Source organism: Typha angustifolia, chromosome 1, assembly GCF_048772165.1.
Source record: "Typha angustifolia cultivar Huaian chromosome 1, ASM4877216v1, whole genome shotgun sequence".
Taxonomy (NCBI): domain Eukaryota; kingdom Viridiplantae; phylum Streptophyta; class Magnoliopsida; order Poales; family Typhaceae; genus Typha; species Typha angustifolia.
In genome coordinates, this window is record NC_133239.1 from 10,283,690 (window position 1) to 10,299,996 (window position 16,307).

A 16,307-nucleotide genomic window follows, 5' to 3' on the forward strand; every position below is an offset into this window, starting at 1 on the left:
ATTATTTAGTGAGGAAAAATGCATGCATGATTTATAGTTTATCTTCCAATGTCATATCATACTATGGAACTGATTAATTGTTTCTTACGCCACTTCAACTACTATTCTTTTGTTTTTTTTTTCTTGGAAATTCAATTTGTCACTATTATTGCTTGACTTAGTGGACTTCATATCTTGTCACGTAGTAGCTGAAGAAAGAAGAACATCATAATAACAATGCAATGTGATATCTCTCAATACCTCTGAGTGATTGTGTAACGTACTTCATCCACTGTATATGTTGGTGTGGAGTGGGAATAATAAAACCATGGCTAAGCGTACGTCCTCCACCACCCATGGAGTTTTAGTTATACATCTCTGCCTTCTACTCCTCCACATCTTCTCTCCCGCTCTATCTCTAGAGACCACCAAACTACGAGGAAGTTGCGTTGCAAGTGAGAGAGATGCACTTCTCACCTTTAAGGAGGGCATCAATACTCTACATGGGAGTTTATTATCTTCTTGGGAAGGCCAAGATTGCTGCAGATGGAGGGGTGTCCTGTGCAGCAACAAGACGGGGCACGTTGTCAAGCTCGACCTCCGAGTCGACCCGGACGAGTTTAGATGGGCTTCCATTAGCAGTGACATTAGCCCTTCTCTTCTCACTCTAGAGCATCTTAACTATCTCGACCTAAGCTTCAACAACTTCAGAGGTCAGCAGATACCGAAATTCATGGGCTCCTTCAAGAACTTGAAGTATCTCAACCTCTCTCATGCGGGCTTCAGTGGTAGCATACCTCCTCAGCTTGGTAATCTAACTAAGTTGCTCCATCTCGATGTTGGTGGTAATTACTATTTGCAATCGGTTGATCTTGTAGCTTGGTTACCACGTCTCTCCTCTTTGAAGCACCTCGATATGAGCTATGTGAACCTCAGTGCTGCTGTGGATTGGGTACAGGCCTTGAGCATGTTTCCAACTTCTTTAAGAGTCCTTCATCTAGCAAACTGTAATCTCAACACCACACTCTCTGCTCTCCGTGTTTATTCTTCTAATCTCACATCACTTGTGACTCTTGATCTTGAAGATAACGACTTTCATGGTCCTATTTCTGATGGGCTGCTGGGAAACATGACCTCCCTTGAAGAACTTTGGCTCGGAACCAATGATCTCGTCGGCATGATACCAGAGACTATGAAGAATCTACACAAATTGAAAGTGCTCGATCTCAGCGAGAATCAGATCCGTGGAGACATAGCAGAATTGATGGAGAGGTTGCCGCACAAGATACAATTATTATCTTTGTGGGAAAATAATTTGAATGGAAGCCTCCCAAATTGGATTGAGAATATGACCAGTCTAAGCACTCTTTTGCTCAGTTACAACAGTCTCATCGGTTCCATACCTTCCGGGATAGGAAAGCTCACTAATCTCAATAACTTGGAGTTGGGTTCCAACCATTTGGTCGGCAAGATATTAGAAGATCACTTTACAAACCTGACGAGATTAGAGATGCTTGACTTGTCAAATAACTCCTTGACTATGGGAGTACATCCAAATTGGATCCCTCCATTCAAATTGAAGGGAGTTGACTTGAGCTATTGCAAGTTGGGACCCCATTTTCTTACATGGATTCAATCACAGACTAACATTACTTTTCTAGTAATGTCTAGTGCAGGAATCATCGACAGGTTGCCAGATTGGTTTTGGAATGTAATTTCACAGGTTGAATATCTTGATCTCTCCCATAACCAGATCAGCGGAGTGTTACCAATGACTCTAGAGTTCCTATCAATAGCAGAATCTATAATCCTGCATTCAAACCAGTTCAAAGGTCGGTTGCCAAAGTTACCGATGGGTCTTTGGTACTTAGATCTCGCAAGAAATTACATATCAGGTCCACTTCCACTAAACCTTGGAATTGTAGAGTTGAAATACTTGCTTCTTTCAAACAATCTTATCAGTGGAACCTTCCCATCATCTTTGTGCAACCAATTGTAGTCCTTAAGAGTCTTAGATCTATCAAACAACCACCTCTCAGGACAGCTTCCTCAATGCTGGACAAGTGGTAACTCTTTTAGAGCCGATCCAAGCGAGTTGAGGCCTACAGGTTCGAAACTCGGCTTTATAAGTTTCCGCAACAACAGTCTCTCTGGTAAATTTTCTTTGTTTATCCGAAGTTGCCAACAACTTTGGTTTCTTGATCTCTCTTATAATAACTTCTCTGGAAACTTACCGGCATGGATAGGAACAAGACTACCGAATTTAGTCTTCCTCCTATTGAAGTCTAACATGTTTTCTGGCTATATTCCTATTAAGCTTTCAAAACTTGATCGTCTTCAAGTTTTGGACCTTGCTCACAACAATCTATCAGGAATCATAGCTCCCTCCGTGAACTTCAAAGCAATGACTCTTAGCTTCAATCTCCATACAAGTGCAGCAAATATATTTGACGAGCTTGATGATTATGATGATTCCGTTAGCTTTTTAGTGGACACAAAGGGGCAAATTTTGGAATACCACAATGACGAGATGTTTTTCACGTTGAGCCTTGATTTGTCAGGGAATAATTTAACAGGAGAAATTCCTAAAGAGATAGGTGCCCTTGCTGGATTGACAAACTTGAACTTGTCTGCAAATCGATTGACTGAAAATATTCCAGATTCTATTGGTGGTCTACAATCATTGGAATCTCTTGACTTGTCGAATAATGAGCTCTTTGGTGAAATTCCTTCAACTCTGTCAGCTTTAACTTTTTTGAGTCATTTGAACTTGTCCTACAATAATCTCTCGGGAAGAATTCCATCAGAGGGTCAACTCGAAACATTCGAAGATCCAACAATCTACATTGGCAACAAAAATCTTTGTGGGCCTCTTACTTCCAAAAATTGCTTAGAAAATCAAACTACTACGAGCGATCTTCTAGAATGTGAAGATGGATATGATATTTCATCCTTTTATCTCAGCATGGGTCTAGGATACGCAGTGGGATTTTGGGTGATCTTTGGTACCTTGTTGTTTAATAGGACATGGAGAACAACCTATTTTCTCTTCATTGACAACATGTGTGATAGGATTTATGTGTTTGTGGTTCTCAAGTGGGGTAGATTCAAAGCCAGCATCAGGAAGAAATGAAGCAGAAGAGCAAGGCTACTAGTGAAGGAGTTTGCAAGGTTCGAATTATGGAGATTGGTCAATGATTAGAGGCTTGGAAGGCCAAACCCGACATATAATATATAATCTTCTGTTCCTCCACATACTTATTGTACACATGCAGAAATAAGTATAATGTATTAAGTATTCCACTTACTTATATTATTTTCAGTCTTTTTTGTAGTAGCATGCTATTATCCTACACACTTTACCTAATTTAGATGATTGCTTTTTTAATTACCATTGCTTTTGCTTCAAATTTAATGTACATACCACCATCATTTGAGATTAATTATGCCAACAATGACATGATTATATATATATGTTTATCTTGATGTGCTTCATTAATATATGTCGTTGACCATGTCAGATACTAATTCATTTGTATTTACTTGCCATGGTAGTTTCAAACAATGGTTATCGACTTGATTATAAGGAATCAATACTTCACTTGGATGGACTGCAACTCCAACTACATTTATTCAGGGAAATTTTCAAATAACACCCTACCCTATTGTTTTTGAATTAACACTATGCTTTTGAGGATTTTTGTAACACAAATCCTCTTCTTTCTCTATAATTTTCGCATTCTGAGTTAATTAAATCCTATCATTTTCAAATGTAAACATAACAAAAGAAAAGCATTTCGAGAGCCCAAGGTTAGAATAGGGATATAGCTTAAGAAGGATGGGTCAAGGTTAGAAATTTTCTTGGTGTTTAGTAATTTAATCAGTAGAATTATATAAACTATATACTAAGATTAATGATAGTTAGTCAAACTAATATTATGGTATTATATGAAAATTATAGAGAAAAAGAGTTTAGGTACAAATATGAAGTGTTAATTAAAAATTAATAAATTATTTAAAAATTTCCTTCTGATATATATATATATATATATATATATATATATATATATATATATATTCTAAAGAAATGTACTAGTTTTTTTAAATTTGGAGAAAAAGAAAAGAACAAATTAGCACTAAACGGAAAACATATCTCTTTCCCATCCAAAGATAAAGGTCTAAACAAGTACTTAATTGGGTCGTAATAATAAGTGTAAATTTGAGTTTTTAGATAAATATTTGAATGTCAAATAACATAAAATAAAATAAAAAAATACCATATTGGTTGGAATATGTACTCGTAATAAATAAATATTGAATAGTAAGTAAAGTTACTTGTTGTTGCATACATTCAAATCTAAGGAACTTTACTTCTAAGCAAGTGTTTGAATGCCAAAATATATTAAAGAAGAAAACAATAGTCACATTACTTTCATACAGGCCACTAAGCTTCCTCATCCTTTCTCTTCTCTTGGCTTTCATAAATCATTATAATTTTCAGTATCTTACAGCTATATGAATTGTATACTATTTTAGTCTCCTTCCCTAAAATTTTACATCCATCAAAATTTCTATAATCCACATCATTTTTAATAACAAGTCGCATGGCAAGTCTTTATTTCTAGTTAAAATCAGCTCAATAATAAAATCATGGCTAAGCTTACGTCGTCCACCACCCATGGAGTTTTACTTCTACGTCTCTGCCTTCTACTCCTCCACATCTTCTCTCCCGCTCTATCTCTAGAGACCACCAAACTACGAGGAAGTTGCGTTGCGAGTGAGAGAGATGCACTTCTCACCTTTAAGGAGGGCATCAATACTCTACATGGGACGTTATTATCTTCTTGGGAAGGCCAAGATTGCTGCAGATGGAGGAGTGTCATGTGCAGCAACTAGACGGGGCATGTTGTCAAGCTCGACCTCCACAACGACCTTTAGGAGTTTTCATTGACCTCCAAGAGTAGTAACATTAGCCCTTCTCTTCTCGCTCTAGAGCATCTTAACTACCTCGACCTAAGCTCTAACAATTTCGGAGGTCGGCTGATACCGAAATTCATGGGTCCTTCAAGAACTTGAAGTATCTCGGCCTCTCTAATGCAAACTTCGGTGGTAGCGTACCTCCTCAGCTAGGTAATCTCACTAAGCTGCACCATCTCGATCTTAGCGGTAACTCTTCGCAATCGGTTAATCTGGTAGCTTGGTTACTACATCTCTCATCTTTGAAGCAACTCGATATGAGCTATGTGAACCTCAGTGCTGCGGTGGATTGGGTGCAAGCCTTGAGCATGCTTCCAGCTTCTTTAAGAGTCCTTCATCTATCCGTTTGTAATCTCAACGCCACACTCTCTACTCTCCCTGTTTACTCTTCTAATCTCACAGCACTTGCGACCCTTGATCTTGAGGATAACTACTTTCATAGTCCTATTCCTGATGGGCTACTAGGAAACATGACCTCCCTCGAAGAACTCTATCTCAGAAGAAATGATCTCGTCCGCATGATACCAGAAACTATGAAGAATCTACACAAATTGAAAGTGCTCGATCTCAACGAGAATCAGATCAGTGGAGACATAGTAGAATTGATGGAGAGGCTGTCGCAAAAGATACAATCATTGTATTTGGGGGCAAATAATCTGAATGGAAGCCTGCCAAATTGGATCGAGAATATGACCGATCTAAGCACTCTTGATCTCGGTTACAACAGTCTCACCGGTTCCATACCTTCCGGGATGGGAAAGCTCACTAATCTCATTTATTTGGACTTGAGTTCCAACCAGTTGGTCGGCATGATATTAGAAGACTATTTTACAAGCATGACGAGATTATAGATGCTAGACTTGTCAAATAATTCCGACCATTTTACAAACAGTTTTATCGCTCATCACTTGATACATAATTTTTTTTTAATCATCGACAACATTCTGAGTTTAACATATGTGAAATGAGTAAGTTATCTCTGCCACTTTATATGCACAATAAGGAGATGAAAATTGGTACCAGTTTTGCAATGGCATTTCAAACCCAGCATTTCAGCACAATTTCAGAATAACTTTTGTGTTAGTTTTTCAAGTGATGTATGAACTTGAAAAAGAAAACAAGAAATATCAGATCAGCTTGCACAACATAATCTCCTTTCACAATGGTTCTATACTTCTTCTGGATCTTTTCTTTCTTTTTTTTGAAAAAAACTAAAATGATCATAATTAATATATGAATAAAAAGAAACTACCATTGCAGCACAGCGGCAGAATTGTTATTCACATGTAGGGGCGTAAATCATAATCAAGTCGAGCTTGATCAAACTGAGCTCGGTTCAAGCTTGGCTTGAAATAATTTCGAGCCTAAGCCAAAGAATTAAGCATGAATTGATTAATTTCAATGCAAATATATTTTGAGTTCTTATTAGACTCGAGCCTATTTTGAATTTCTTAATAATCAAATTTAAGACTAAAATTTTCCACATTCATTCTCTTTCACTTGATACGCTAAAAATTTAAAATAATTTTATGCACACATCATAAATATAAATTAGTCATAATTATAATTTTATTCACATTTTGTTGTTTGGTTATAAAACATAATAATTATCTTGAATAAATTTATATAATAATTTATAGTTGATTAATAACTATAAATAAATATATTAATTGTATTAAAAATTTTGCTTAGAAAATGTACATAACTTTATCACACATTTTATAGATAATAAAATCGCGTGGCTTACTTTATACAATGTCGGACCAAAATATATGTAAGTAAGTTTTTTATTATAAAATATTTTTAAAAGAGTCATAATTCATAAATAAGGCGACAAGAAAAGTTATCATTTTAAGTTGGTTAGAAATTAGGATGAAAATAAAACTGTAGAACCTAAACTAATTTTACAATGAATGGGTAGGTCAATGGATGGCCTTGTTCGGTTATTGATATTGTGCTAGCTGCCTCTTTATATGCACAATAAGAAAATGAAAATTGGTACCAGTTTTGCAATGGCATTTCAAACCCAGCATTTCAGCACAATTTTAGAATAGTTTTTGTGTTAGATTTTCAAGTGTTGTATCAACTTGGAAAGAAAGAAAGAAAGAACTATCAGATCGGCTTGGAAAATATAATCACCTTTCACAATGTTAGTAGACTTCTTTTGGATCTTTTCTTTCTTTTTTTTTATTTTTTAAAAAAAAATAAAGTGAAATGACCATAATTACTTTGTGAATAGAAAGAACATCTAGCGCAGCACAGCGGCAAAGTCATTACCCACATGTAGGGGCGTAGATCATCATTAAGTCGAGCTTGATCGAGCCGAGCTTTCAAACTTGGCTTGAACATAATTTGGAGCCTAAGCCAAAGAAATAAGCTTGAATTGATTAACTTCAACGCAAATATATTTCGAGTTCTTACCGGATGAGAGCCTATAGTGTAAAATATTTATCTATAATTTTTTATCTTATATAAAATTAGATATATTTCATTGCGCTCTGGTATTGGGTATAATATTGGATAGCTTTTAAACTAATTTTAATAATTTATCCAAGAGCGAAATAGTTTTTTTTAGATCTAACTTGTATTTTAATTATGATTAGTTAAATTTAACTAATTGAATGATATTTTTTAAAGAAGACTAATGATTTCAAAGGTAGTTATGATATTTTGAAGAATGCAGCGGTGACTGATTATGATCTTTTAGAAGTTAACTGAGGCAATTATGTAAAAAATCCATACTTTTAAATAGAGTAATGTCCATGTATATCTTACATCTCTTTACCCTAATTACTTGCGTAAGTGGATAATTGAGCTTTACTCGAGTGGGCTGACTCAAATCATATTTGGTCTTGAGTCACTTAGACATTAGGGGTCTCGACCTTTTTTTTGTTTTTGTTTTTTTTCCTATTATCCTTTGCAGGTGCATGCACTTCTCTTAGATCCTCTACAACAGAATCAGTACATGCAAAATCAGAAGAAGAATTAGACAAGTCCAAATTTGAATAATCTATAGTAACATTTGAGGACTCCATATCAGTAGATGTATCTAAATCGAATATCCTATAAACTCTACTATTTTTTAAGTGACCTAAAAATATTTCCTCACTGCTTCTAGAATCAAATTTGGTTAAGTGCTCAAGATCTCGCAAAATATAACACTTGTTGCTAAAGACTATAAAACATTTCATATTAGGCTTCTTTCAATTATAGATTTCATAATCTATTTATTTTCTTTCCGATCTAAAATAAACTCAATTAATCATATGCACAATAGTATACACAGCCTCAATCCAGAATCTTTGAGGAACATTCTTTGCATGCATCATAACCAAAGCAATCTCTTGCATTTTTTTCTCTACCCACGTACACTTTTTTTATATTCAAATTTGGTATACCTTTGAACGATTCAAAATTTGATAGCTATGATAAATCATTAAAGTTTACATGGCCTAACTTTTGATGTCATAATTCAAAATCATTCAAAGATGTAGGATTATATTTTAAGACAATATTCAAGTAAACACTGTAACAATTATCCATAGTTTAAACACCATGTACCACAGTATTACTTTGCTGATCTACAATCATACTGATTTAGAAAAAAAAACGTACTTCATGATGATCGTCACACATTTGACTAATACTCATATTTGCCTTTAAACTCTTAACATATAGAAATATTTTCTAATCTCGATAAACTAGGAGTGATCACAACACCTCTTCCTAGAACTCTAGTGGTGCTACATCACTAAAGGTCACACTATCACACTGAAACAAAATTTTTATCATTAGACATATGTCTAGAGCAGCCATTAGCTAAGTATCACATATTAGAATTCAAAGCTTTAATGGCAATATGTACAACATAACACTTAAGATCACTTTTTTTTATCCACAACTGTCTTGTTTTCAAACTGATTTTATCAAGTTTTATATTCTTAAAAGCATAACAATTTGATCTTATATGGCCTAAAATACTACAATAGTGACAAATATGTATAAATTTTGATTTTCTCACTTTAGTGTTGTTTCTAAAACTTGAATGTATCTTATTCTTGTTTAGTTGAGACGTAGGTTTAGTTTTTTTTAATGTATACAATTTTTAGCTATACACTCCTAAGTGCCTAAATAAATAAAAATTGTTTTAGTATTACACGTACCCGAGATCACACATGTCTTTTCTAATGATTTGCACATTTAAAATCTGGTCCAATTTATTCTTTTCTTTTAAGAAAATAATTTCTTTAAAAAGTCTTTCTTATAATGATTGAAACTTTTTCAATTCTTCTATGGCTTCATTTAATTGAATATGTAATTTGTCTTTTTATTTTTTTTATTTTTAATTCTGAGAGGTTTAATTTGCTTAAAGTTTGATGAAGTTCTTCAATTTAAATGACTCCCGGTATAGTTCATCATATGCTTTGATCATCTCTTCGTCATTGTCTTCCTACTCATTTGTGCTCAAATTCCCATAAGAATTGTTAGTGCAGTAACTACTACGAACTTTTTTGTTTCAATTTAAAATCACTGCAATTCGACTCATCTGAATCATTCCAAGTGACTTTCATTGCTTTTCATTTTTTTTTTAAAACTTTAGATATTCTTGTGCAATATGATTGGAAACTTGATATTCAAGCATTGGATACCTCTAGACATGATCATTAGGCTCGACTCACACAAATTCGGCCCAAACTCGCTCAATTTTAATCGGGCTAAGCTTGATTTAGGCCTGGCCTGACTCGAGCCCGAAATGGAAGTGGGTGGCATGGGCTAAGTCTTTACCCGGTCGGCCTGGCCTAAAGTCTGATCCATTACTCTCATCTATGGCCCAACCCATAATGCATACATATTCCTTTAATTTTTTTTAGTTTCACATTAGATATTTAAATTATATATCAATATATAAGTATGCTATCATGAAAGATAACTAAAGTATCTTGATATAAGCCCATTAAACTCAGCCCAATAAGATATAATATTTTTTATATTTAACCCATTATGTTAGACTAATTATACCCAATCCAAGCCCAATATTTAATGGGTTAGTGGATGATAACGGGTAAGAATATTTTAACCCGAATGATTGGTGAGTCGGACCGTGAACAAATATTTAAGTTCAGTTGACCTGAAGAGCTCCGGCTCGCCGATAATCATATATCACGCTAGCTTTATTGCCTTTTTGCTTTTAAGTTTATAGTTTAAATAGGAGAACTAGACCTTTCGTTTTTAACAAGAGGCTTAGACTTATTGTTTTTACTCGAAGCTTCTATGCCTCGTTCGTTCGAATGCCTTATCTGTCATTCGAATGCCCACTTGTAATATTTTATCTTTCAATATTAAATCTCCATATCATGCTCTTACTCGGTATTCATTCCATTGCCAACTAAAAAATCTTACACATTCGTCAATGCCTGTTGCTAAATTATGATATCAACATCCAACGTTTGATCTACACATTACTACAAATAAAAGTATCTAATATACTGGTCATATTAAAGAAAAGCAATCACTTTCCAATATGGTGTAACGTAGACTTGGAGTTATTAAAGGATAGCAATCAATCTACAATCTGGCAGGACAGAGATTTGGAGAAATTAGGGAGCAATCAGTTTATAAAACAAGAAGTTAGAAATTAGAATACGAAAATTCTATAAATCGCCCCCAAATTTCAGTATCTAAGATTTTCTCTACTCATGAAACATAATTTGCTAAGAGATGGGGAGATGGCCGCGATCTAACTCGGTATCAATGTGTTGTCGAATATGAGTTGAAATTTTTTATCAGTCTTGATATCCAAATTTTTTTATGTATCTGTATAGTCTATACACATACGGATACATGTAGAAGTATAATATTCAAATCATATGTCATTTAATTTAGACTATCACGAAAATACTGATACAAAAGGCTAGTTTATTTTTTATATAAATATCTACATCCATCAAAATTTTCAGTCACTTAAATTTTAATGTCACATCATGCAAGTCTTCATCTTTTCCTAGGACAAACTGATGTTGGAATTCCATGACCATTGCTAGAATTTTCAAATTCTAGTTTAAAGAAAACAATTTCTTTGTTTGATAGAAAAATGGTAATTAATTGTCATTCAAATCGTTGTTTTCACTACAAAAATAATTCTTTTTTCCAGAATATAACTCTTAATTTTAAAAGAACAACTAAACATCGTAATAATGATAGTCTAAAATACAAACATTATTTATCAAAATTAGATTTCATACCATAGACTAATCTACTTACTAATTTACCCTTAAAATCTATTTTTTCCCATCTTTTATTTTATTTAATATCACATCGAAGATAATTATTATACTATTGTTCAAAAATTATACAAGTGAATAAAAAATACCTATTTCTAAAATAAAAACTTTATTTAAAAAAATACATATTCTAAAATTAATCTTATTCCTAAAGTAATTAAATCCTAAAATTTTTAGCATCTTAATACTATTCTAAATTATATACTCCTCTTGTTTTCTTTTAGATTCTACATTCATCAAAATTCTCATAGTCAATCAATTTTAATGTCACTTCATATTGCAAGTCTTCATTTTGAAGTGATGTTAGAATTTTATAACCATCAATAAAATTTTCAAACTTTAGCATTCAAAAAATAATTGTTTTGTTAATTTTACTATATATTTTTTTCTTTTGTTGAAAATAATGGAAACAACGTTTACTAATATATGCAATATTTTATTCTCTCGTAGAATAGTTTACTATGTTGATAGGGGTAGACTTTGACTTGGACTAAGTCGATCCTAGTGGAAATGCTCGACTCTGAGAGCCATGCATTACACGCAACTTCCTCGTAGTTTAGTGAAAATGCTCGACTCTGAGAGCCATGCATTACACAGCTTGGTAATCTGTCTGTTTCGACATTTCTTAGAATTTTCACATCTATCAAAAAATTTATAGTCCAAATTTTGTTCAATGTCATATCATACACCAAGTCTATGTTTCTAGCTAGGATTAACTCGATATTTCATTTTGACCATCAATATCGTTGCAAGACCTCGACGACTAGAGAGAATCTTGATGCTGGAATTCTATAACCATTGATAGAGTTTTCATCAACTAAATGTTTACTAATTGTTCCTTTTTCTTTCTTTCCTTTTCTTTTAAAAAAATAGTGGGAACATAGAGACATTGATTATTCCTTGTAGGTAGACCTTGACTTGGAGTTGGTCGATCCTAGTGGTAAAGAACATATGCAAATGATATTTCCTGGGATTGTATAGTACTACGTGAGGATTAAGCACATAATAAGGGAAGTTGCATGGTATTAATCCATAGAACCAAATATAAAGTATTCCACCTTATCCAATCAATCCTCAACCTGATATATAATTCATCACATTTGTGTTCATATAGGTGAATACGTTTATTACACATTTAATCCAAACTTACTACGTAGAGCATCTTTCCATGGATTATTGTGAGGTTTTATAGGAATCAGTCCCAAATTTATTCTACATTTAATGATTTTGAGGGATGATTTTCTAAACCAACTTCGGCAGGAGGTGTTCACAAAAACATCATTATTATGATTGTGATTATGAAGGATATTTATTACTGTCAATGAAATATTGGGCATTGAAATATTGGGATATTAGATCTCAGCTCCAATGTCATACGAGATACCACACCGTAGGTGGAAACAATCTTGACTCCAACTTTTGATTTGGATTATTTAGTGAGGAAAAATGCATGCATGATTTATAGTTTATCTTCCAATGTCATATCACACCATGGAATTGATTAATTATTTCTTACGCCGCTTCAACTACTATTCTATTGTGTTTTTCTTTCTTGGAAATTCAATTTGTCACTATTAGGACTTCATATCTTGTCACGTAGTAGCTGAAGAAAGAAGAACTTCATAATAACAATGCAATGTGATATCTCTCAATACCTGGGTGATTGTATAACGTACTTCGGCCACTATATATGTTTGTGTGGGGTGGGAATAATAAAACAATGGCTAAGCTTACGTCCTCCACCACCCATGGAGTTTTAGTTCTAAGTCTCTGCCTTCTACTCCTCCAAATCTTCTCTCCCGCTCTATCTCTAGAGACCACCAAACTACGAGGAAGTTGTGTTGCAAGTGAGAGAGATGCACTTCTCACCTTTAAGGAGGGCATCAATACTCTACATGGGAGTTTATTATCTTCTTGGGAAGGCCACGATTGCTGCAGATGGAGAGGTGTCCTATGCAGCAACAAGACGGGGCACGTTGTCAAGCTCGATCTCCGGGTCGACCCTGAGGAGTTTCAATGGGCTTCCATGAGCGGCAACATTAGCCCTTCTCTTCTCGCTCTGGAGCATCTTAACTACCTCGACCTAAGCTTCAACTACTTCGGAGGTCAGCAGATACCGAAATTCATGGGCTCCTTCAAGAACTTGAAGTATCTCAACCTCTCTAATGCAGGCTTCGGTGGTAGCATACCTCCTTCTCTTCTCGCTCTAGAGCGTCTTAACTACCTCGACCTAAGCTTCAACAACTTCGGAGGTCATCAAATACCAAAATTCATGGGCTCCTTCAAGAACTTGAAGTATCTCTACCTCTCAAATGCAAACTTTGGTGGTAGCGTACCTCCTCAGCTTGGTAATCTAACTAAGCTGCTCCATCTCGATCTTGGTGATAACTCTTTGCAGTCGGTTGATCTAGTAGCTTGGTTACCACGTCTCTCCTCTTTGAAGCACCTTGATATGAGCTATGTGAACCTCAGTGCTGCTGTGGATTGGGTGCCGGCCTTGAGCATGCTTCCAGCTTCTCTAAGAGTCCTTCATCTATCTGTTTGTAGTCTCAACGCCACGCTCTCTGCTCTCCCTCTTTACTCTTCTAATCTCACAGCACTTGTGACCCTTGATCTTGAGAATAACTACTTTCATGGTCCTATTCCTGATGGGCTGCTGGGAAACATGACCTCCCTCAAAGAACTTTGGCTCGGACTGAATGATCTCGTCGGCATGATACCGAAGACTATGAAGAATCTACACAAATTGAAAGTGTTCGATCTAAGATGGAATCAGATCAGTGGGGACATAGCAGAATTGATGGAGAGGCTGTCGCACAAGATACAATCATTGTATTTGATGGTAAATAATTTGAATGGAAGCCTCCCAACTTGGATCGAGAATATGACCAGTTTAAGCACTCTTGATCTCGGTTACAACGGTCTCACCGGTTCCATACCTTCCGGGATGGGAAAGCTCACTAATCTCAGTTACTTGGACTTGAGTTCCAACCAGTTGGTCGGCATGATATTAGAAGATCACTTTACAAACCTGACGAGATTAGAGGTGCTATACTTGTCAAATAACTCCTTGACCATGGAAGTACATCCAAATTGGATCCCTCCATTCAGATTGAAGGAAGTCGACTTGAGCTATTGCAAGCTGGGACCCCATTTTCCTGCATGGATTCAATCACAGACTAACATTACTTTTCTATATATGTCTAGTGCAGGAATCACGGACATGTTGCCAAATTGGTTTTGGAATGTAATTTCACAAGTCGAATATCTTGATCTCTCCCTTAACCTGATCAGTGGAGCAGTACCAAAGACTCTAGAGTTCTTGTCGGCAGCAAGAATTATAATGCTAAATTCAAATCAGTTCCAAGGTCAGGTACCACAGTTACCGAGCAGACTTTGGTTCTTTGATCTCTCAAGAAATAATATATCAGGTCCACTGCTACTAAACCTTGGAACTGTAGAGTTGAGATACTTGCTTCTTTCAACCAACCATATTAGTGGAACCATCCCATCATCTATGTGCGACCAACTGCAGTCCTTAATAATTCTGGATCTATCAAACAACCTCCTCTTAGGACACCTTCCTCAATGTTGGACAAGTAGTAATTCGTTTAAAGCCGATCCAAGTGAGTTGAGGCCTACAGGTTCGAATGTCGACTTTATAAGTTTCCGCAACAATAGTCTCTCTGGTAAATTCCCTTTGTTTATCCGAAGTTGCCAACAACTTTCGTTTCTTGATCTCTCTTATAATAACTTCTCTGGAAACTTACCAGTATGGATAGGAACAAGACTACCGAATTTAGTCTTCCTCCTATTGAAGTCTAACATGTTTTCTGGCTATATTCCTATTAAGCTTTCAAAACTTGATCATCTTCAAGTTTTGGACCTTGCTCACAACAATCTATCAGGAACCATAGCTCCTTCCGTGAACTTCAAAGCAATGACTCTTAGCTTCAATCTCCATACAAGTCCAGCATATATATTTGGCGAGCTTGAGGATTATGATGATTCTATTAGCTTTTCAGTGGACACAAAAGGGCAAATTTTGGAATACCACAATGACGAGATCTTTTTCATGTTGAGCCTTGATTTGTCAGGGAATATTTTAACAGGAGAAATTCCTAAAGAGATAGGTGCCCTTGCTGGATTGACAAACTTGAACTTGTCTGCAAATCGATTGACTGGAAATATTCCAGATTCGATTGGTGGTCTACAATCATTGGAATCTCTTGACTTGTCGAATAATGAGCTCTTTGGGGAAATTCCTTCAACTCTATCAGCTTTAACTTTTTTGAGTCATTTGAACTTGTCCTACAATAATCTCTCGGGAAGAATTCCATCAGATGGTCAACTCGAAACATTCGAAGATCCAACAATCTACATTGGCAACAAAAATCTTTGTGGGCCTCCTACTTCCAAAAATTGCTTAGAAAATCAAACTACTATGAGCGATCTTCTAGAATATGAAGATGGATATGATATGTCATCCTTTTATCTCAGCATGGGTCTAGGATACGCAGTGGGATTTTGGGTGATCTTTGGTACCTTGTTGTTTAATAGGACCTGGAGAACAACCTATTTTCTCTTCATTGACAACATGTGTGATAGGATTTATGTGTTTGTGGTTCTCAAGTGGGGTAGATTCAAAGCCAGCATCAGGAAGAAATGAAGCAGAAGAGCAAGGCTACTACTGAAAGAGTTTGTAAGGTTCAAATTATGGAGATTGGTCAATAATCAGAGGCTTGGAAGGCCAAACCTGACATATAATATATAATCTTCTGTTCCTCCACATACTTATTGTACACATGCAGAAATCAGTATAATGTATTAAGTAATTTTCAGTCTATTTTGTAGTAGCATGCTATTATCCTACACACTTTACCTAATTTAGATGCTTGCTTTTTTAATTACCATTCCTTTCGCTTCAAATTTAATGTACATACCACCGTCATTTGAGATTAATTATGCCAACAATGACATGATTATATATATATATATATATATGTTTATCTTGATGTGCTTCATTAATATATGTCGTTGACCATGTCAGATACTAATTCATTTGTATTT

At 35.2% G+C, this 16,307-nt stretch overlaps 1 protein-coding gene and 1 pseudogene across 1 annotated transcript; both read left to right on the top strand.

Moving 5' to 3' along the window:
• The first annotated feature begins 249 nt into the window (after nucleotides 1-249).
• LOC140762071 (receptor-like protein EIX2) lies at nucleotides 250-3,367 on the top strand (annotated as a pseudogene).
• A 9,547-nt stretch (nucleotides 3,368-12,914) lies between these two features.
• Nucleotides 12,915-16,071, top strand: LOC140762646 (receptor-like protein EIX2). The gene has a single exon (XM_073100525.1). It carries the CDS (start codon nucleotides 12,928-12,930, stop codon nucleotides 15,904-15,906), a length of 2,979 nt encoding a protein of 992 aa, XP_072956626.1. The 5' UTR covers nucleotides 12,915-12,927; the 3' UTR covers nucleotides 15,907-16,071.
• The last annotated feature ends 236 nt before the right edge of the window (nucleotides 16,072-16,307 follow it).